This window comes from Hyperolius riggenbachi, chromosome 4 (assembly GCF_040937935.1).
Source record: "Hyperolius riggenbachi isolate aHypRig1 chromosome 4, aHypRig1.pri, whole genome shotgun sequence".
NCBI lineage: Eukaryota > Metazoa > Chordata > Amphibia > Anura > Hyperoliidae > Hyperolius > Hyperolius riggenbachi.
In genome coordinates, this window is record NC_090649.1 from 396,468,732 (window position 1) to 396,490,569 (window position 21,838).

The 21,838-nt window shown below is 43.4% G+C and overlaps 2 protein-coding genes across 4 annotated transcripts in view; both read right to left on the bottom strand.

The window, feature by feature from the left end:
* ABHD12 (abhydrolase domain containing 12, lysophospholipase) overlaps window positions 1-21,838 on the bottom strand; it is a 1,393,598-nt gene that overhangs the window by 380,894 nt on the left and 990,866 nt on the right. The gene's annotated exons all lie outside the window — the stretch shown is intronic.
* The window catches only part of ACSS1 (acyl-CoA synthetase short chain family member 1), a 165,033-nt gene that overhangs the window by 52,183 nt on the left and 91,012 nt on the right, over window positions 1-21,838 (bottom strand). For both annotated transcript variants that reach the window (XM_068232237.1, XM_068232238.1), the window contains exons 7-8: window positions 21,523-21,660; window positions 13,605-13,697 (exon numbers count right to left, since the gene is read on the bottom strand). In XM_068232237.1, the coding sequence (XP_068088338.1) occupies window positions 13,605-13,697; window positions 21,523-21,660 (231 nt within the window). The remainder of the gene's footprint in view (window positions 1-13,604; window positions 13,698-21,522; window positions 21,661-21,838) is intronic.

Genomic DNA, 21,838 nt, shown 5'->3' on the forward strand with positions numbered 1-21,838 from the left:
AAGCTCATCTTTGATGATACCAGCCCAAACCAGTACTCCACCTCCACCTTGCTGGCGTCTGAGTCCGACTGGCGCTCTCTGCCCTTTACGAATCCAGCCACGGGCCCATCCATCTGACTCATCAAGACTCACTCTCATTTCATCAGTCCATAAAACCTTAGAAAAATCAGTCTTGAGATATTTCTTGGCCCAGTCTTGACGTTTCAGCTTGTGTGTCTCGTTCAGTGGTGGTCGTCTTTCAGCCTTTTTTACCTTGGCCATGTCTCTGAGTATTGCACACCTTGTGCTTTTGGGCACTCCAGTGATGTTGCAACTCTGAAATATGGCCAAACTGGTGGCAAGTTGCATCTTGGCAGCTGCACGCTTGACTTTTCTCAGTTCATGGGCAGTTATTTTGCGCCTTGGTTTTTCCACACGCTTCTTGCGACCCTGTTGACTATTTTGAATGAAACGCTTGATTGTTCGATGATCACGCTTCAGAAGCTTTGCAATTTTAAGAGTGCTGCATCCCTCTGCAAGATATCTCACTATTTTTGACTTTTCTTTTTAACTTTTCTTTTGCCAAAGGAAAGGAAGTTGCCTAATAATTATGCACACCTGATATGGGGTGTTGATGTCATTAGACCACACCCCTTCTCATTACAGAGATGCACATCACCTAATATGCTTAATTGATAGTAGGCTTTCGAGCCTATACAGCTTGGAGTAAGACAACATGGATAAAGAGGATGATGTACAAATACTCATTTGCCTAATAATTCTACACTCCCTGTATATATACATGCACAAACATTGCACACAACTTTACTCTTCATTTAACTGAAATATTAAGGCTTGTGCACTAGCATGGCACATAAAAACTTTCGCTGTGTGTGATTTTCCTTTTATTTGTGATACTGAATCCTATAAATCCAAAAGTTGACCTGTCTACTGTCTCCTTACCATACCCAGCTGACTTGCTGGCCTTGTATCCAGAAGCTAGTTGTGGACATTGCCAGGGGATAGGAGGGGGCGTGGCCAGCATGGGAGGGACTCAGGTCTTGAAAGATTGCTAAAAACATTATCAGGCCAAACAAAACAGAATGGGTCCAAATGGAACCTATGCAAATCAATAGGATCTGGTCACATCAGTCTGTTTGGAATGGATCAGTTCAGTATGTTCTGATAAGAGGAATGCAAGTACAGTATTCTGTACAACTTTTCCAGATAGGAAGAACCAAGGGGATGGTGACGGAGGCCAGCAGAATCAATGCTAGTCAATAAGAACGCGTGGTGGCCATTCTCACTAGGCTGCTTGCTGCGTACGGTTTGCAAAACACTCACCTGCCGCCATCCATTCAGGTCTTCAACCGCTGCTGCCGCTGTCCCTGCATGCTAGAAGCGCTGGTATAATGATCCCAGAGTCCCATCAGAATCAACAGGCTACAACTGATTTACAATAGACCAACTGGAATCGTCCCTTCTCAGGGAGGATTCTCATTGGTTCACTGATTAGTGGACCAATGAAAATTTTCCCTGGCACTCAGGGAGGATTTCCATTGGTTGATTGCAAACCAATGGGAGCCTGATGCTTCTAATGGGGCTCTGGGATCAGTATACTGCTGTTTCTAGCATGCAGGGACAGCGGCAGCAGCGAGGGACCCTTGTGGAAGGTAGCAACAGAGGAAGAGGCACATGGCAACAGGTACCGAGCAGGTGGCACAAAAGGGGAAGGGGAGAAGGGATGAAAAACGGATGCCCAATTTAACAAACTGATCTGTTTAAACTGAAAATGGATCAGTTTTTACAAAATCAGTTTTTCATCCGGTACAGTGTGAACCCACAAAAAACACCATTCAATCCTGAAGGGAGTTCAATGGGCTTTTCCCACATCTCCTACTCTGTTAAAGTGGACCTGAACTCAGAACGTCCTCTCTGCTCTAAAGGATACGCAACAGCATAATAACCTTTAAAGAAAATTTTTTTTTTGTTACAGCTGATACAAATCCTGCAATAAATCTGCAGTGTTTCTACTTCCTGCTTTCATGGAGGCAGATATATTGTTAACATCCTGTGTTTACCAATTAGCTGATCTGACTTGGCCTGAGCTGACACAGCTGAGAGCTCAAAGTACAGATGAAGGAACATTACACAGTATACAGGGTGCATTTCTCTATGTTTTCCTTCTGTCCTCTGCAAGAGTTCAGGTCCATGTTAACACTGATCTGCTTCTTCTCTCATGGATCCATTTGGGTTTAAAGATAACACTTTTGCCTTGGAACTGTAATAATATAAATAATCTGTATCTTTTCTTATCTCCAGACTCCTTCCGATAGTTGACTCATCCAGCAGCTTAGAGGAAGTGTTTTGTCTGCATCTAACAACTTCTGAGGGACAAAAAAATTTTCAAATGGTATCCATTAATAATACATTTGTTATCATTTATTGTTATAATTATTACATTCTTTTTGAATGCTCAATTTAATTACACTACATGGGAGTTCTTTAAAGAGACACTGAAGCGAAAAAAACAAATACAATATAATGATTTGTATTTGTAGTACAGCTAAGAAATAAAACATTAGGAGCAGAGACATGAGTCTCATATTGTTTCCAGTACAGGAAGAGTTAAGAAACTCAAGTTGTTATCAATGCAAAAGAGCCTCTGAGCTCCACGACTTTCAAAGTCACAGAGGGCTCTGTCTTCTGAAGCTTGTTATTTCAACTGTCAGTCACTGTATTTTCTTTTTCTCTCCAGAAAACAGGTCAATAGTTCACTGGGCTGCTCTGTAAAATCACTTAGAATGCTGAGTAGTGTGTAAACTGCAAATATTAGAGAATGATGCAATGTTATAAAAAACACTATATAACTGAAAATAAAAATATGAGAATATTTTCTTTGCTACTAATGTTTCAGTAATTAACCGTACTACACAACCAATTCACTAAATCATTTTTTTCCCCGCTTCAGCGTCTCTTTAGAGTAGAACACAATTCTGTTTTCTGCAGGTTTATATGCACAGAGGTAGTCTTCAATGCAGCCATTTTCACATATCTCTCTGAAGAGACACATTATAACCATACAGTTGGTCCCCAACTTACGAACGCCCGACTTACGAATGACCCGCCGATACAAACGGCATGGATTTTCTGTTTCCATGGGAACAAGTCAAAAACATTTTTTTCAAATTGGACTTGTAGTTTTGAGAAAATCGATTTTAAAAAATTCAAAGAAAAATGGCTTTTAAACTTGTATAAGCAGGTGCAGAGGGCAGAGGTGACACAGAGGGGGACACTGGAGGCACAGAGGAGGTACAGGGGGCAGAGATAGCACAATGTTCCGACTTAAGAATAGATTCAGGTTATGAATGAACCTACAGTCCCTATCTCGTTCGTTAACCGGGGACTACCTGTATATCGCTCTTGAGATGGACAGAGATGGAAGACAGCAGTTTTCAGAAATTATTAATTTGTTCTACTGAAATTCTCCTAAAGAGAACACATGAGGCATGTGATGCATTTGATCACGTGACCATGTCTTTCTTCAGATTCTTGTTTTGGCTTAAATAGGAAGCAGAGGTGAGACATGATCACAACTAGTCATTCCGAGACTTATTACTCAGCCACCTGGTCAAACTGACCACACACTATCTATTAACTCTTTTTGAAGAGAGTTTCTGCTGAGTTAACTGTTTATCTCTGGTCCTCAGCCCAGATTGAGAGATGATTTCAGTTCTAAGGCAGCGGCAGGAATACTTTTGAGGAAAGCTCAGCAGGACAGGTATGCTCGCCAGACGTTCTCCTGACACAAGCAGTGCCTAATGCTGGGTATACACGGCTCGATTTTGCCGCTCAATTGATTCCCCGCTCGATTCCGCAGGCAATTCTCTTATCTTCCGCTCGTGTTTCTTATCTTTTTCCATTGTGTTCAATGAGGAATCGAGTGTCGAAACGATCGGGCGGGAGATCGGACATGTCGGAAATTATCTATCGAGCCATCTAAATGGCTCTGAATTGAGACGTGTATTCCCAGCGTAAGGTCTGCTGACCATTCCCTCTTCCACCTTACTGTACTGCAATGTATTGATCCAGTGAGTGGAAAGTGGATGTTCCCTTCCTACTGACCAACGGCAGAACAACAAATCATGGGTCCTAAGAGCAAACCTTCGATAGGTTCCCTAAATATTTACATTATATTTACATTACTATGAAGGGAAGAATGGGAGCCTTCTGCTGAAGGAGAATACATTAGCGAATGGCCATAAAATCCCACAATAGTAGATTGCTAATCCTCCAATCAGGGCACGTCCCAGGACAGGCAAGGCTAGAACATCATAAAACTGTCACCCAATCCAACTTCATACAACTCTGACAATAATCATCTAACATGTCTTAACATTAATTTTATATATTTGCAGACTTGCATAATATGTAAATCTGGCCGCAGAGCAAACCAGGGCACATAGTTCCCAACTGTCCCTTTTTCGGAGGGACAGTCCCTTTTGGGAACCCAGTCCCTCTGTCCAGGGCCGGCGCTACCATTAAGGCAAAGGAGGCTGCTGCCCCAGGGCCCCAGAGGCTGTAGGGGCCCCCAGTGGCTACAAGAGGAAAAAAAATTTCAAATCGGCCTTATAGTTTTTGAGAAAATCGATTTTAAAGTTTCAAAGAAAAAAAAATACACATTTAAAAACCTGCCGACTTTAATGGTTAATAGCAAATCCTCCTTAAATGCTAGAAACCCTAAATTAGCAGGATATGTTAAGGAGATCATTAGGAATAAGAGGAAAAAACAATTTTTCAAAAAGACCTTATAGTTTTTGAGAAAATCGATTTTAAAGTTTCGAAGGAAAAAAGTATACTTTTAAATGCGGTAAATGTCACTTTTAGTAGCAAACCTAACGGTAGTGTAATTTTACATGCATCAAACGAAAGCGCAATAAATTACCTGACGGGGTTTCCAGGGGGTCCATACGCAGCTGCTGCGCTTTGGCCAGGGATCGCTATACAGCCGCAATATGGCTGTATGAAGATCCCTGGCATTTTTTTCCTATTTTCCCAATTTTTTTTCTATGTTTAGAGTGTGGGAATTTTTTTTTTTTTAAATTATGTGGGGTCCCCCCTCCTGAAACTTTTTAACCGCTTGTCCCCCATGCAGGCTGGGATAGCCAGAATGTGGAGCTCCGACCAATTGGGACTTCACACCCTGTTATACCAGCTGCAAAAAAGGTCCCCTAATGCCGATTTTTGTTCCGGGGTATATGTTGGGGGGGCCCCCCAGGTTTATTTTGCCCTGGGGCCCCATTGTTGCTTAAACCGGCCCTGCCTCTGTCCCTCTTTCAGGACTAATGTACAGATCTATGCAAATATATGTATTTTTCTACAAAAAAAAAAAAAGTTTAATGGACTCTAAATTTAATCCCCATCCTTTAAATTGATATATTTCTTATTTTAAAATAATAATATGAAAAAAATGAACCAGCACAGAAAGAACCAGTGTGGTTTGAATTATAAAACACCATATTTTCTTATGAAATCTTTGTGATATGCGTGACTAGAGGTGTGTCTAGTGTGTCTATAGAAGTGTAGCAGGGGTGTGGTAGGGGCGTGGCCTAAGTTTCTCTCTTTCTTATCTTAAAAATTTGGGAGGGATGCCAGAGGATAGTGACCATTTGTTTTCCTGGAGTTCCATGTATCACAAGCTATTGATCTGCAGAAGAAGTCTGTAAAAACCTCCTCCCACTATGCACCAGGCTGCTTGCTACAGTCATCTTACCACGTGGGCAGCCATGTGAGCTGCAGCTCTAGCGACCGCACTAACATTCATAACACATTCATTATGTCACCAGAACAGAAGACAAAAAATGTTATGTAATTTTCTTACAATGTCTATTTGTGAATATAAATGATGTATCTGACCTAACTTGCTGAAACCATTCTATACACTCCAGTGTACTGTAAAGCTCAGATTTTCTTGTTCCTGCCCTTACAATGACTCTGCTATTTAATGAAGTTTAATGGAGTGTTAGAGGAACACCTCATAAAGTCAGATTACCAAGCCTTGATCTGAGGAAAGGCAAGATTAGCCTAGGCTTAGGACATGGAGATTTTAGGGGCTGGCAGACTGCCTCTTACTAAATCATTTTCTAACTCAACAGAGACACATTACTAGGTGATTAACATTTTAAGGTAGCCATACATTTATAGATTGCCACTCAATGTGGCAAAAAGAAAGATTCCTCTCTGATCGGAATTCAGCGTGAAATCTATTAAAAATGTATCAAACAGCCGCGTTGCACTATTTGATGTAATGCATCGCTATGGGCCATTGATCTTTCCTCACTCCTGTCCCCAATCCATAGAGATTTACTGTCTGGACCAATCGATCATTTTAATCAAATTTTCAGCGGAAATCAATCCAAATTACAACCAATCTGACATGGTAGGACATACAATCTGACACGGTGAGACATACCAAACACAAAAGGATTGCTCACTCCCAGACAGCACCCTGCCATACTTAGAAATACAGTGGTGTGAAAAACTATTTGCCCCCTTCCTGATTTCTTATTCTTTTGCATGTTTGTCACACTTAAATGTTTCTGCTCATCAAAAACCGTTAACTATTAGTCAAAGATAACATAATTGAACACAAAATGCAGTTTTAAATGATGGTTTTTATTATTTAGTGAGAAAAAAAAACTCAAAACCTACATGGCCTTGTGTGAAAAAGAAATTGCCCCCTGAACCTAATAACTGGTTGGGCCACCCTTAGCAGCAATAACTGCAATCAAGCGCTTGCGATAACTTGCAACAAGTCTTTTACAGCGCTCTGGAGGAATTTTGGCCCGCTCATCTTTGCAGAATTGTTGTAATTCAGCTTTATTTGAGGGTTTTCTAGCATGAACCACCTTTTTAAGGTCATGCCACAACACTTCAATAGGATTCAGGTCAGGACTTTGACTAGGCCACTCCAAAGTCTTCATTTTGTTTTTCTTCAGCCATTCAGAGGTGGATTTGCTGGTGTGTTTTGGGTCATTGTCCTGCTGCAGCACCCAAGATCGCTTCAGCTTGAGTTGACGAACAGATGGCCGGACATTCTCCTTCAGGATTTTTTGGTAGACAGTAGAATTCATGGTTCCATCTATCACAGCAAGCCTTCCAGGTCCTAAAGCAGCAAAACAACCCCAGACCATCACACTACCACCACCATATTTTACTGTTGGTATGATGTTCTTTTGCTGAAATGCTGTGTTACTTCTACGCCAGATGTAACGGGACACGCATCTTCCAAAAAGTTCAACTTTTGTCTCGTCGGTCCACAAGGTATTTTCCCAAAAGTCTTGGCAATCATTGAGATTTTTTTTAGCAAAATTGAGACGAGCCTTAATGTTCTTTTTGCTTAAAAGTGGTTTGAGCCTTGGATATCTGACATGCAGGCCGTTTTTGCCCAGTCTCTTTCTTATGGTGGAGTCGTGAACACTGACCTTAATTGAGGCAAGTGAGGCCTGCAGTTCTTTAGATGTTGTCCTGTGGTCTTTTGAGGCCTCTCGGATGAGTTTTCTCTGCGCTCTTGGGGTAATTTTGGTCGGCCGGCCACTCCTGGGAAGGTTCATCACTGTTCCATGTTTTTGCCATTTGTGGATAATGGCTCTCACTGTGGTTCGCTGGAGTCCCAAAGCTTTAGAAATGGCTTTATAACCTTTACCAGACTGATAGATCTCAATTACAGTACTTTTGTTCTCATTTGTTCCTGAATTTCTTTGGATCTTGGCATGGTGTCTAGCTTTTGAGAAGCTTTTGGTCTACTTCTCTGTGTCAGATAGCTCCTATTTAAGTGATTTCTTGATTGAAACAGGTGTGGCAGTAATCAGGCCTGTGGGGTGACTACAGAAATTGAACTCAGGTGTGATAAACCAAAGTTAAGTTATTTTTTAACAAGGGGGGCAATTACTTTTTCACACAGGGCCATTTAGATTTGGAGTTTTTTTTCTCACTAAATAATAAAAAACATAATTTAAAACTGCATTTTGTGTTCAATTATGTTATCTTTGACTAATAGTTAACGGTTTTTGACGAGCAGAAACATTTAAGTGTGACAAACATGCAAAAGAATAAGAAGTCAGGAAGGGGGGAAATAGTTTTTCAAACCACTGTAGGCTGTTGGATTTCTCTGTCTCTATAGCTTAACATTTTAACTTTGCACAAATTAATGTAAGTGTCCTCTCATCTACTAAGCTATGCCTCTTGCTATGGTACCCCTTCTTTAGAGCAGAGTCAGAGCAATGCATCTCTACATTCTTCTCTGTTATCTCTTGTAATCAGTTCTAATTAATCCTTATCACTGGCAAGTCATACAACTCCAGACCCATATGCAATTCCCTTTTTCTCCTAAGTTTTCTCCTAGGTGATATTTTCACAATTTGTCATAAAATGCCTTTTCAAGCCACTGGCAGGAAAGAAAATACTTAAAATAAATTTGATAGTACTTTTTCACCAACTTTTGGGTAGTTTTCCAGTTGTAAAATGCTAAAAATTTAGTTTAAAGAGAAGATGAAAATGATCTCGTAGGAGATAACTCAGGTGAAAAAGTTAATTGCATATGGGCCACTGTTTATGTATAAGTACGTGTCAAGGTGCCCAGACATTACTTGATTGTTGATTACTCACATGTAGCATTCTTCCAACGTTTGGCCTTTTTATTGCTTTGCTTCAAACACTCAGTTCATTTGTGTGGCTATGTATTGATGATTGCAAGCAAATCCATAGTATAGTGGTGGTATTTTCACATTTGTGTCATTTTTAAGCCCAGAGTTCCACTTTATCCCCTGGACTACACAACCATGTAAAGTTCCCATAGAACTGGGTAAAACTGCAGCATGAAGAAGCAGCTGCATAAATCAGGCAATGGAAAATTCCTCAGCTAGCTGAGCTGTTTCAATAGGCAAATGAATTGCATACGCTGGCGATAAAGTTACAAGTTACAAGTTACTTTACATAGGTCTTGCACACGTTTAACATTATCTGCTATATATTCCTGTAGAGAGCCACAGGGACATGTCTCTAAAGAGGAACTCTAGCCGTTTGCATGGAACAATTAATGTACACGTTTTACTTTTTTTATTGAATACATGTACTGTATACTATGTATAGTAAAGGTTAGACAATGGTAAAAGCATCCATGTCAGAGACCACCAGTAACAATCCTCAGATCAGTTGGCCTATGCTATAAGAGACGGTGTCTGTTTGGTTACCATAGTTTACTGCAAACCAATGTGTGGTTTTAATATACAATTATAGTTATTTTATGTTATAGTTCTTTATAATGTATATAGGTAGATACTACGACAGATTTCATGTTCTCAACTAGTCTAATTTTGTTCTTTCTAGGAACTGTTCAGGAATGTCAGGCTGCATGGTAAAAGGGAACCTGACACCACTGACGACTTGTATCAGTATCAGCCTGGTTAACACTTACACTGCTGTTTCATTGAGCTATTATTATTATTATTATTAATAATATGTATTTATATGGCACTTTACAGAGTCCATAATCATGTATGTGCTTTTAAACACGCTGGAGCATCGTTATGCAATGGAATAATAAACAACGATTTATTTTGTAAGTAAAATAAATGGGATAAACACAGTTATGACTGATAACTTGCTGTAGTGTATAAGGAAATAGATTTAATGGGATCATTTAGTGGACGTTTCAACTAACTTCCATTAGTTGGTGCTATCCAGTACCCCAGAAATGCAGAGCGGGAGTGCTAACCTGCTACTGTACTTCCTGTATTACAGTCCTCACTGTTAACAGATTTTCTAGATCATCATCATTCTTGCACTATTTAAAAACTGAGCATAACTGAGCATAGCGCTGTGATAACTGAGACCTAAATGTGTTGAAGTGCTGATTTAAACTTACGGCAGATGAGGCAATTCTTTATATACAGGTACCTACTACTTTTTGGTATTACAACAAACATTGCCCTTACCCAAACACCCTTTCATTTCGAAAGTGGCACTATACATACACCCCACTTCAGAATCCCACTAGTGTGGGCATCAAACTCATTTTCGTCTCGTGATAAAGGATGGAAACTGGCCACCATTTGAAGTCCTATCTGGAGAACAGATTTATTCCTACTTCCCTCTGAATATTACAATGGACTCCAACAACTCCCCCACATTTCTCATCTGCCCTCCATATGTTTCCCCTATTGTAAGGATACTATGGCTATCATTCATAAAGCATTCCCGCATGCGGAAATGCTTAATACCGCTGACTTTACCGACCACATTGCAAAATGTCCATTCATAAAGGCTCTTTCCGCATGCGGAGCTGACATTCCCCTGCAGAGTGATAACTTACCGCCTTGTGCGGTGTTGATACGTAGTTATCCAGAAAAAGTAGCAAAATGTCCATTCATAAACATTACTGCATAGCGTTATGCGGATGGGGATTACCGATCCCCTGGATGTAGCGGGAAGCTTGCGGAGTACTTGTAAGTGAATGGGACGGACCTCCCAAGCAGCACGGAGGGAATCGGGCAGCTTTTCTGTTTCCGCATGCCTACCGCCCGCCTACCGACACCATTTTCCAGAAAACCTCCGCACTGCTATCGCACCAGGCACAATTTTTATGAATGACCACCCAGAAGGCTAAACTGCCGATGGCGGTATTCTCCCGCACGGGTTCTCCTTACCGCCAGCAAGTTTATGAATGATAGTGTTTGTCTCATGTGGATGCTGGTTAGTGCAGATCCCTACATTCCTAGTGCTCTATCCCATCCTGATCATACTAAACAGTATGTAACTGATATGCCTTTAATACAACATACCTCAAGTGCAATAAAAACCTCAAAAGACAAGGAGATGAATTTGCACAAGTCTCTAAGTGGATTTGTGATAAAATGTCTTCTAATCGGCCTAGCTAAGTGCCAATGGCCTAATTAGGAGAATGCGAGCACCTTTATAATAACGGTACAGGAGAACAACATGGCTGAAGGGAGAGGATTATGCAGTTACATCAGCTATGTGTCCAGTGACCTTAAGGCTACGTTTCCACAAAAACAATTTTACATGCCTTTTTCTGTATGCAAATGTTATTTTTGCATGCGTCTAGCGTAGTTGACGACCATTACTTATAGATATGTGATGTGAAAAAATGCAGGAGGCCATCAGTTTTTTTTTTCCTAAACGGATCTGCATAAACAAAATGCAGTGAATGGAAACCGTCCCATAGATTAACATTGCACGCATTTCTCATGCAGATTCTCGTATGAGAAAACATTAGAAGGTCTCATGCTTGGGGACCAAAAATTGTGTCACCAGTTCCTTACAATAAAAGGATCAAGGTGTGCTCTTTTTCCTCAAGTAGCCTAATATATCCAATCTCCGTATTCCATAACACAAAGCTTGAAGTCCAGACTCTCAGCACATGGAGTAAAAGATACAAAGTTCACAATGGAGCATGCAAATTTGTGTGCAATCCCAAAATACTTAACCATAAAAAAAAGTTTGCTCTAAGTCACATATATTTTTCCACACAAATTTCTTCATTGTACCTCAGAGATTAAAAACAAAACATATAGCACATAGTATAATACTGTAAGATGATTTTAAATTAGTCCACCACCAAAGAGCCGAGCCGTCTTAGTGACTAACATGTATTTCAGTGGAATCAATTCTCAAGTTCTCTAAATGACAGTCGCTCACCCTCTTGCGATGCTGCAGAACAACAGACAGCTATGCAGCATGATACTGTGACCTTCAGTAGTACTCGACCACCTCCGTGCACCTGCATCTCCCGGCATCACACACATCTGATGGCGTCTCACCCTTTCCTCTGCTGTCCAGATGGTAAGACAGCAAGAAATGTGTGTTGTATTGATCAAATTGCTCCACCAGGCTAATTTTGGTGAGCACCCGGCTGTCATCAGCTCACCTCCCCATCCGCCTCTTATGCTGTAAGCAGAGTTGCGCTGAGAAGCACTGGCGCTGTGTCGTGTCCGACGCGGCTATTTTTTCTTGCCACCCGGCTGGAAAATTTTTTGGGGGAGAACACTGCAGCCCACAGCAGGACAACTTATGGCAGAGACAAAGACACAGCACTTCTTTTCACAGATTTTACTTCCTAAACAAAATAAATTCCAATAAAAAGCATTTTTTACAAAACTGAGCAGACTTCCACCATGCTGAAAACCTATGCATTTCATACTTGGGTATTCATCTGGGGCATAGCACATGCAGAAAATGTATTATGCCTTATTTTTGACATGTAAATTGATAAATTAACCACGTTTTTTATCAGGAAAATACGGTAATTCTCATGTAAAATAATTATGACAAGGCAGGGAGATGCAGGGTGATACTTGCTTGTATGTAGATATACAAATTCAGCATTCATAGATGCGCTTGCCCAGGTGACCACCAATGCCGGGGTCCAGGACTTGTTGGGCATCTGCTCAGGCAGGGGCCAGTCGGACCACTGCCACTACTACTACCGCAGGATGCATTGCTGGATGGACCAGCTGGACACCGCTGCTGCCGCAGGGAATCATCGGCATCCTTCGCCGCCCCCCCACGTGGGGGGTCGGGCATCATCGCTCCACACTCTGTCAGGAGAGCCAGGCTATCGCTCCAGTCCTGGTCTTTTCACCCTGCTGCCACCAGGTGAACTCGATCACCCCCACTCCACCACACTGGCCCACACACGGCTCACAAGCCGGCACTCTGTAGCTCCCAAACAAACATGCAAGCATGCACGACCTCCATCCTAGTCCATAGCCAGGCCACCACTGTCAATGCAGGAATGCCATCGCAGCACTGCCTCCCTGGATGCATGACACTACAACCAAGAGCTTGCCAACTATAACCTCTGCACAGGCCTCCCCATACACCAGTCTCCATACACCAGTACAGACTGTTCATCTCAGACAAAGTATATTCGATGACTTCAGTCATGTGCTTTGTATGGCAATTAGCACCAATCAGATTTCAGTTTACCAAAACAAGAACAAGAAAGATTTCTGTTTAACAAAACAAGAACAATGAAACATGAACACTGACTGGATGTTTTGAGTTACTATACTATGCAGCCCTTTGCCCTATTACATATCGTATTTTGCGGACTATAAGACGCTCCTGACCATAAGACGCACCTAGGTTTAGAGGACAAAAACCAGCGGAAAAAAATATAAACTAAACCTGGTGCATCTATGGTGAAGGTGCATCTTGTGGATTATGCCCCCTTTGTACCTCATGCCCCCTTGTACTTCTTGTGTCTCTCATGTGTCTGCCTCTGTCCTCCTTGTGTCCTCCTCTATGCCCCTTTGTGTCCTCCTCTATATCCCTTGGTGTCCCCTGTGTCCTACGTTTGTCCCCGTGTCCTCCTCTGCATGGGCACAGTACAGGGAGTCCCTGACATTGCGGCGGATCGGAGGTTCGTATTGGCAGGCATTCACAAGGTAGGAACTCCCTGCATTTGCACTATAAGACGCAATGACTTTTCCCCCCACTTTTAGGGAAGGAAAAGTGAGTCTTAAAGTCCAAAAAAATACAGTAAGTCAAACTGTGTTACATATTGTATATACTGTATTGTAGTGTGGATGAAGGTTTGTTACCTGTTTGCCACCATGTGTCCACAAGGGTGCATCTTTCCTCTCCAACAACGCTGTAAAACCATTCCCAGGCTTCATGGTTTATGGGCTCCCCCACTGAGAGAAGAATTAAAGAAAAATTAAGTCTATGTCATGTGTAATATTCTGTAGATCAATAGCAATGACCTGGTAAACTACGACAAGGAGAAACAAGTTCAGAGAGGGCAATGTTTTCCAAGCATGTGACAATATCACACGGCCTGCTCGGCAGGGGCTGCAGCTATGTGTTAGCGATAAAGACAGTGGAATTTCAGCTCCTGGTTGCGTGTGATTTGTAACAACGCTGCTAACCGCTAAACTCCACTAACCTTCAACATAAATTCTTTTCTTTACTCGAGTTTTATATTGGAGCAGCCTCATGAAAAGGACAATATTTAACTCAGCTTTAATCCATTCAACTCTCATTCAATGAGAAAAAAAGTTCTGGAATAAAGCATTTACCTTCTTTCACTGGCACTGCTATCATTTTAATGACTTTGTGGATCTGTAGAAACAATTAACAGATTGGGCCCAATCCAACTCACCTTTTCTCCTTAGTTTTTTTCCTAGGAGATATTTTGACAACTTAGAAATAATATGCCTTTTAAGCCACCAGCAAGCAAGAAAATACTCAGAATAATTTTGATAGTACCTTTTCACCTAATTTTTGGTACTTTTTCAATCGCCGAGTGCAAACATTTTAAACCGAAGGTGAAAAGTTGTCTCCTAGGAGGAAACTTAGGAGAAAAAGTGAATTGGATCTGTCCCTTAACCACTTGAGGACCCACCCTTTACCCCCCCCTTTAGGACCAGCGTTGTTTTAGCTGATCTGTGCTGGGTGGGCTGTGCAGCCCCCAGCACAGATCAGGGTGCAGGCAGAGCGACCAGATCGCCCCCTTTTTTCCCCACTAGGGGGATGATGTGCTGGGGGCGGGGGGGGGGGGGGTTCTGATCGCTCCTGCCTGCCTTGGTGTTGCGGGGGGGTGGGGCACCTCAAAGCCCCCCTCCGCGGCGAAATTCCCCCCCTCCCTCTCCTCCCTCCCTTCCCCGGAGATCCGAGGCTGCACAGGAACGGATCTGTCCTGTGCAGCCTCTAACAGGCTCCTGCCTGTCATGTGACAGCGATCCCCGGCCGCTGATTGGCCGGGGATCGCTGATCTGGTACAATGCTGCTACTGTTTGCAGCGTTGTACGAATGTAAACAAAGCGGATTATTTCCGCTTGTGTTTACATTTAGCCTGCGAGCCGCGATCGGCGGCCCGCAGGCTATTCACGGAGACCCCCGCCGTGAATTGACAGGAAGCAGCCGCTAGCGAGAGCGGCTGCTTCCTGATTAATTAGCCTGCAGCCGGCGACGCAGAACTGCGTCGCTGGCCCTGCAGCTGCCACTTTGCCGACGCGCGGTATGAGTGCGCGGTCGGCAAGTGGTTAATATCTAAAGCCTAGTACACACATCTCATTTTGATTGGCCATTTTTACCACCTCCATGTAGTATGATAGCCAACATATTTTGAATATTATGAGCATTAGTATTTGTTGAATAAGGCAGAAAGTGCAGAAATGCTAGCCATACAGAAGGCAGATTATGGCCTTATATGGCCATTATAGTGATTACTATGCAAAAAAATGCATCAGGTAGTTGTGATCTACTCTATCACCTCTTCCTTTCTGTGTAGATTAGATTTCAGCAGAAATACAGTTGGAAATTGATCTGGCCACTAGCGTTGCAGCTCTCGATGCAGTATAATGCTATGGAGCCATCCATTTCCTGCAGCTCGATGGAAATCTTCTACCATACCCCATCAACCTTTCAATTGATAAACTGCCTGAAATCTGTCAAAAGTTAATCAGACATGATAAGGTTATTAGATCCCTGGCAAATTCAAGCACATTTATCCAATCCGATAGAGACATTGAAAACATTATACATGTGTGGCCAGCCTTAAAGCAATGAAAAACTTAAAGCAATGAAAACTTAAAGGCGTCATCGTGAAAATACTGTCCCCCCCCCCCCCCCCCCCGTTTTACTTACCCAGGGCTTCATCTAGCCCCTAGCAGCCAAAATGTCTCTTGCAGCATCTCCGCCCGCAGCCGCTGGCCCGGGGTCCCCACCAGTGCAGAGGCTGACCAATCAAGCCCACAGTACACTGTGAACAACGTGGACTTGATTGACAGCGGTGATTGTGCAGACACAGTAGAGGATGACCTCGAGGTCTGCCCCTGCACTGTGCGGGGCCCCCGGGTCTGCGGCTGCGAGAGAGATGCTGCGCGGGACATGTCGGATGCAAGGGGCTGGAGGAAGCCCAGGTAAGTAAAGCGGGGGGAGCAGTCTTTGTTGACTCCAGAGGCACTGTAGCCCCACCCTCCCAGTGATGCTTAGCCTAGGCTGTTTAGCTATACAAAATTCTCCTCCAAGACCATTCTGGGAGAATAGGCATTATTATTATTATGTCATTGTCACTACAGTTCTTCTTGAAGTATCTCACACTGTGCTGGCTATTACAGTATACTGATTAAAGTTTATACATACTATCTCACTGATCACTGTTCCTTTTAATTAACTGGCTATAGGGGTTAACAGCATCATGTGACAGTTTACTTTTTTGTATTGGATGGCTGAAAAATGTTCTCTTTTACATATGCAAAAATTAAATACACTTAATGGATGTGAGTATGCAATAAAAACCATATATTTTCTATAAGAGACACTAAACCTGCAGGGTCAAGGACATTTACATGCAGGGTCCAGGACATTTACCTGTATCTTCACCTAATGCTTTTAGCCTCATTTATATACAGTAGGTTGCAAAAGTATTCGGCCCCCTTGAAGTTTTCCACATTTTGTCATATTACTGCCACAAACATGAATCAATTTTATTGAAATTCCACATGAAAGACCAACACAAAGCGGTGTACACATGAGAAGTGGAACGAAAATCATACATGATTCCAAACATTTTTTTTACAAATAAATAACTGCAAAGTGGTGTGCGCATAATTATTCGGCCCCCTTTGATCTGAGTGCAGTCAGTTGCCTATAGACATTGCCTGATGAGTGCTAATGACTAAATAGAGTGCACCTGTGTGTAATCTAATGTCAGTACAAATACAGCTGCTCTGTGAGGGCCTCAGAGGTTGTCTAAGAGAATATTGGGAGCAACAACACTGTGAAGTCCAAAGAACACACAAGACAGGTCCAAGACAGGTCAGGGATCAAGTTATTGAGAAATTTAAAGCAGCTTTAGGCCCGGTTCACATTAGCGGTTGTTTGCCAAACGGACCGGATGACCTGACCGGATCCGGACCGGATCCGGATCGGAACCGTACGGTTCTGATCCGGATCCGATCCGGATCCGGTCAGGTTGCATCAGGTGTCCATCAGGATGCGATCCGGATCCGTTTGGCAAAAGTTACGTTAAAAACAAAAAAAATGTTGGGGTCTGGGAGGTCAGCAGAAGGGGGACCTGTGGAATCAGGCCCTCTGCTGTTTAGCACTCACCTCCACCTCCGACATGCTGCCAACATCTCCGGATCCGGATCCAGCTGTGCTGCTCCACTCCAAAATGCTTGCCCATGTGTCCCCATCCAATATCGCCGCAACAATCCCCATAGGAAGTGGGGTAGAACATCCGGATTTCTCAGCCAGTGTGTTGTGCGCTCTCCGGTTCCCATTGGTTTGTATTGGCCGGATGGTGCAGTCCGGCTCCGCCCCGGATACGGCTGCCGGAGGAGCCGGATGAAAAAATAGCGCATGTTGGAACGGAGGCCGGAGTCCGGATCCGGCCCGGATCCGGTCCGGCTCCGGTTCGGCAGAACGGACGCATGTGAAAGGACGCATAGGCTTTCATTGCTATGCCGTGCGTCCGTTCCGTCCGTTCTGCAAGCGGTGCGGCTCCGGCACGGCGATTCCGGAGGGCCACCGCAAGTGTGAACCGGGCCTAAGGCTACAAAAAGATTTCCAAAGCCTTGAACATCCCAAGGAGCACTGTTCAAGTGATCATTCAGAAATGGAAGGCGTATGGCACAACTGTAAACCTACCAAGACAAGGCCATCCACCTAAACTCACAGGCCAAACAAGGAGAGCGCTGATCAGAAATGCAGTCAAGAGACCCATGGTGACTCTGGACGAGCTGCAGAGATCTACAGCTCAGGTGGGAGACTCTGTCCATAGGACAACTATTAGTCATGCACTGTACAAAGCTGGCCTTTATGGAAGAGTGGCAAGAAGAAAGGCATTGTTAACAGAAAGCATAAGAAGTCCCGTTTGCAGTTTGCCATAAGCCATGTGGGGGACACAGCAACCATGTGGAAGAAGGTGCTCTGGTCAGATGAGACCAAAATGGAACTTTTTGACCAAAATGCAAAACGCTGTGTGGCAGAAAACTAACACTGCACATCAATCTGAACACACCATCCCCACTGTCATATATGGTGGTGGCAGCATCATGCTCGGGGGGTGCATCTCTTCAGCAGGGACAGGGAAGCTGGTCAGAGTTGATGGGAAGATGGATGGAGCCAAATACAGGGCAAAATTGGAAGAAAACCTCTTGGAGACCGCAAAAGACTTGAGACTGGGGCGGAGGTTCACCTTCCAGCAGGACAATGACCCTAAACATAAAGCCAGGGCAACAATGGAATGGTTTAAAACAAAACATATCTATGTGTTAGAATGGCCCAGTCAAAGTCCAGATCTAAATCCAATCGAGAATCTGTGGCAAGATCTGAAAACTGCTGTTCACAAATGCTGTCCATCTAATCTGACTGATTAACAGCTGGAGCTGTTTTGCAAAGAAGAATGGGCAAGGATTTCAGTCTCTATATGTGCAAAGCTGGTAGAGACATACCCTAAAAGACGGGCAGCTGTAATTGCAGCAAAAGGTGGTTCTACAAAGTATTGACTCAGGGGGCCGAATAATTACGCACACCCCACTTTGCAGTTATTTATTTGTAAAAAATATTTGGAATGATGTATGATTTTCGATCCACTTCTCACATGTACACCACTTTGTATTGGTCTTTCACGTGGAATTCCAATAAAATTGATGCATGTTTGTGGCAGTAATGTGACAAAATGAGGAAAACTTCAAGGGGGCCGAATACTTTTGCAACCCACTGTAAGTATTGTGTTTTCTGATCCAGGCTTTCTGCGTTTGAGGCAGGCAGACACACACCTATGAAGTATCAATTCCCATGTAAAATGTCAGCAGCACTGAAAACTTTACGCAGAGCAGCCACAGTCCTGCAGAGCTGAAAGCCAATCTGTGACATAGAAGATAGTTCACCAATGTGGCAGCTCTGAGGTCTCCCCATGCCCTACATACTATTTTTGGGGGGTTGCTGCTGAAAACCTCAGAGCCCGTAAATATATGTCAGGGGAGATATAGTCATATACAGTATATTAAAATATGCTTCTATAGCCCATGAGAAAGATATGGCAGGCACTCCACAGTAGGTCTGAACGATTTATATTTTTTTGACCAAAATTGCGATCACGGAAACGACGATTCCGTGATCGTAAACGTGGTGATTTCTCACGATTTCCCCCCCTGCTGTGCATCAGTGTACCAGTTTAGTCCGGCAGTCTATCTCCCGCTTGCCGCTCCGTAGCAGCGGCTTAGCGGCTCTCACTATTTCCTTACTTGTGGCTGCCTCCACCCCCTACGTCATCACAGGGTTCTTAATTTCTCCCTCCGCCCTGCCTAGCACGTCATCGGCTGGGTGGGCGGTGAAGGGCAGGCTCTCACTCTCTTTTGCTCCAGCCAACGGAGCTCTTAGCACATCATCAGCTGGGCGGGCGCCAGACTCTGCCCACAGGCTCTCGCTCTGTTTACCTCCGCCTAGCCTAGCGCGTCATCAGCTGGGCGGGCGGCAGTACTGTCAGTCAAGAGTTTGTACATCAGATCACGCTGACACCCTGTGTGTGCCTTATTCATTCTGTGTGTATGCAAGATGATGTGTGCCCACTGCCCACACTGCCCAGCACACATCTTGCATACACACAGAATATTATGCAACATATATATGTGTATATATATATATATATATATATATATATATATATATATACATACAGAACATAAGCCAAACTGTGGTTCCACTCCTGCCAGGCTTGATAACTTGCCAAAGCCTGCCCTGTGGAGTGCAGAGCTAAGGAGGGACTCTACTGTCCACACAAACTGATCCTTGTGGCTGGGCTTAGGACAGTGCACAGCGGGAGAAGGGCTGTCACTGGATTGCTACTGGCTGCGCACAGCGGCAAAGTGCCGTAATATCTTCAAAACCACTGCTTTGACGTTCACGTGACAGGATCGTCTTCTCCGAATTCTTAAGGCCATGAGCAGTTACCGTATCTGCACAGCAGTTTCAAGAGAAGCACTGGACTGACCTGCAAGCTGCCCTCTCACCTCACTAACCCAGGATCTGTTGTGTTAGGGCCTGACACCCGTAGTCTTGCAGCAATCACGTGTTGATCATGCGTTCTCTAGTCTCCACCTTTTTCTCTAGGCTCTCACCTAAATTCACATAATACAGTAAGGTTTACAAACATGATAGACAATAATATCATCCTATCAATTTGATAGTATGATGTTATTTTCTGTCACTGCATGTTTGTAAATGTTACTGTGTACATTGTGAATTTAGTGCTAAAGTTGGATTTGAAGAAAATCGTGAATCGAATCGAAATCACAATTTCTGACAGAAATCGTGTGATTCAATCTTTTCCTAAAATCGTTCAGGTCTACTCCACAGATATTCTTAGTACTTGGTAGGATCTACCTCAGTACCTGCTGCATTGAGTGGATGTGGTCTCCAGCGTTCTGACAGCTATAATTACTGGACTGACAATGATATCCAGCTGCATGACACTTACTGACCTTCACAGACAGCTGAACTGCTCGTTTGTCGGCTGAACTGCTTATTTATCGAGCAGTTTAGCCTCATGGCTGTCGGCCATAAGCACCATTTGCTGCAATTACAGGCAGCTGAATGGCAGCGTTTAACACCGTGCATGTCATGTTTGACACACGGCAATGAAAAAACGTCTCATGTTGCATCTGACCATGGCAACTTGCCATGCTCATGCTAAATGGGGGGGGTACACGCATGTCCACCGCCTGTGCGAAACGCGAGCTGACGCCCGGCCGGTGGACAGGAGCAGCTGAAAGGACAAGGGTTTGTCGGTAATCTGATACATATACACATAAATACAATTTTATAAAGTAACTACATGCCACTTAGGTTTTTTTTTTTACTTTTATTTCTGTATATAATCTATCAATATATCCTCCTATTCATAAGATGGGTGATTGCACAATATGTATTTTACCTGGGCTCAGGTGCAGTGGCCTGCCAACTATCAGTCAGCAGAAACGAAACTAAGCCACGGCGGGGGAACGGAGGAATCGTTGAGGACCGGCGGTGGCACAGGGTGGCTGCAGGGGGCTGGTAGAAGCCTCAGGTAAGTGAAACTCTTTTTGTTTGCTTTGGTTTAGGTTCATTTTATGGGGGCAGAGACCACTGGTCAAAGTACACACACACTGAAGATAAACATCACACAAAATAATCCTTTGTGATTACTTCAGGTGACATTTAATACATGTGATACATGCTGATTCTGATGAGCAGTCCATTCGTGGTGCATGATAAGTGAATCTCAGCAGCAGATGAGCTAAATCTCTAACCCTTTTACTCCACCACTATCACAGAAGGCAAAAGAGTAACAAGCTTACACCACAGTCCAGCCTGTTATTTGTTTACTGCTGGTTGTGGAGTCAACAATATCTAATATGAATATGAATGGTGTGTTTTACTTGCAATAAGTCCTTTCTTCCAATAAGTCCTTAAATCTTTAACGTAGTGTGATTGCGTCATTACATTATCACTCTCTTATCTGCTACATACCTGAACCCAACATTTTCAATGACGACCTGTCGTATTTCTTCACCCATTCATCTCCATATTTCAACAGCAGACGTATCGCCGTTGGCGCTGTATAAAACTGATTAATCTTCAACCTCTCCACCGTCTCCCAGTACCGACCTAAACAACGCCAATGGCAAAGATTGTAAAGAACGCTCGTTAAAGTTCACTACCCGTGACTCGCTGGCCTCCAAACTAAGAGCATTTCACCTCTCTAGTAAACTCAGAGCTTTTTAGCTGAAAGCGTAAATCAAGCAATAAAACATCACATGTGCAAGTCTCGTCATTTCACCATCAT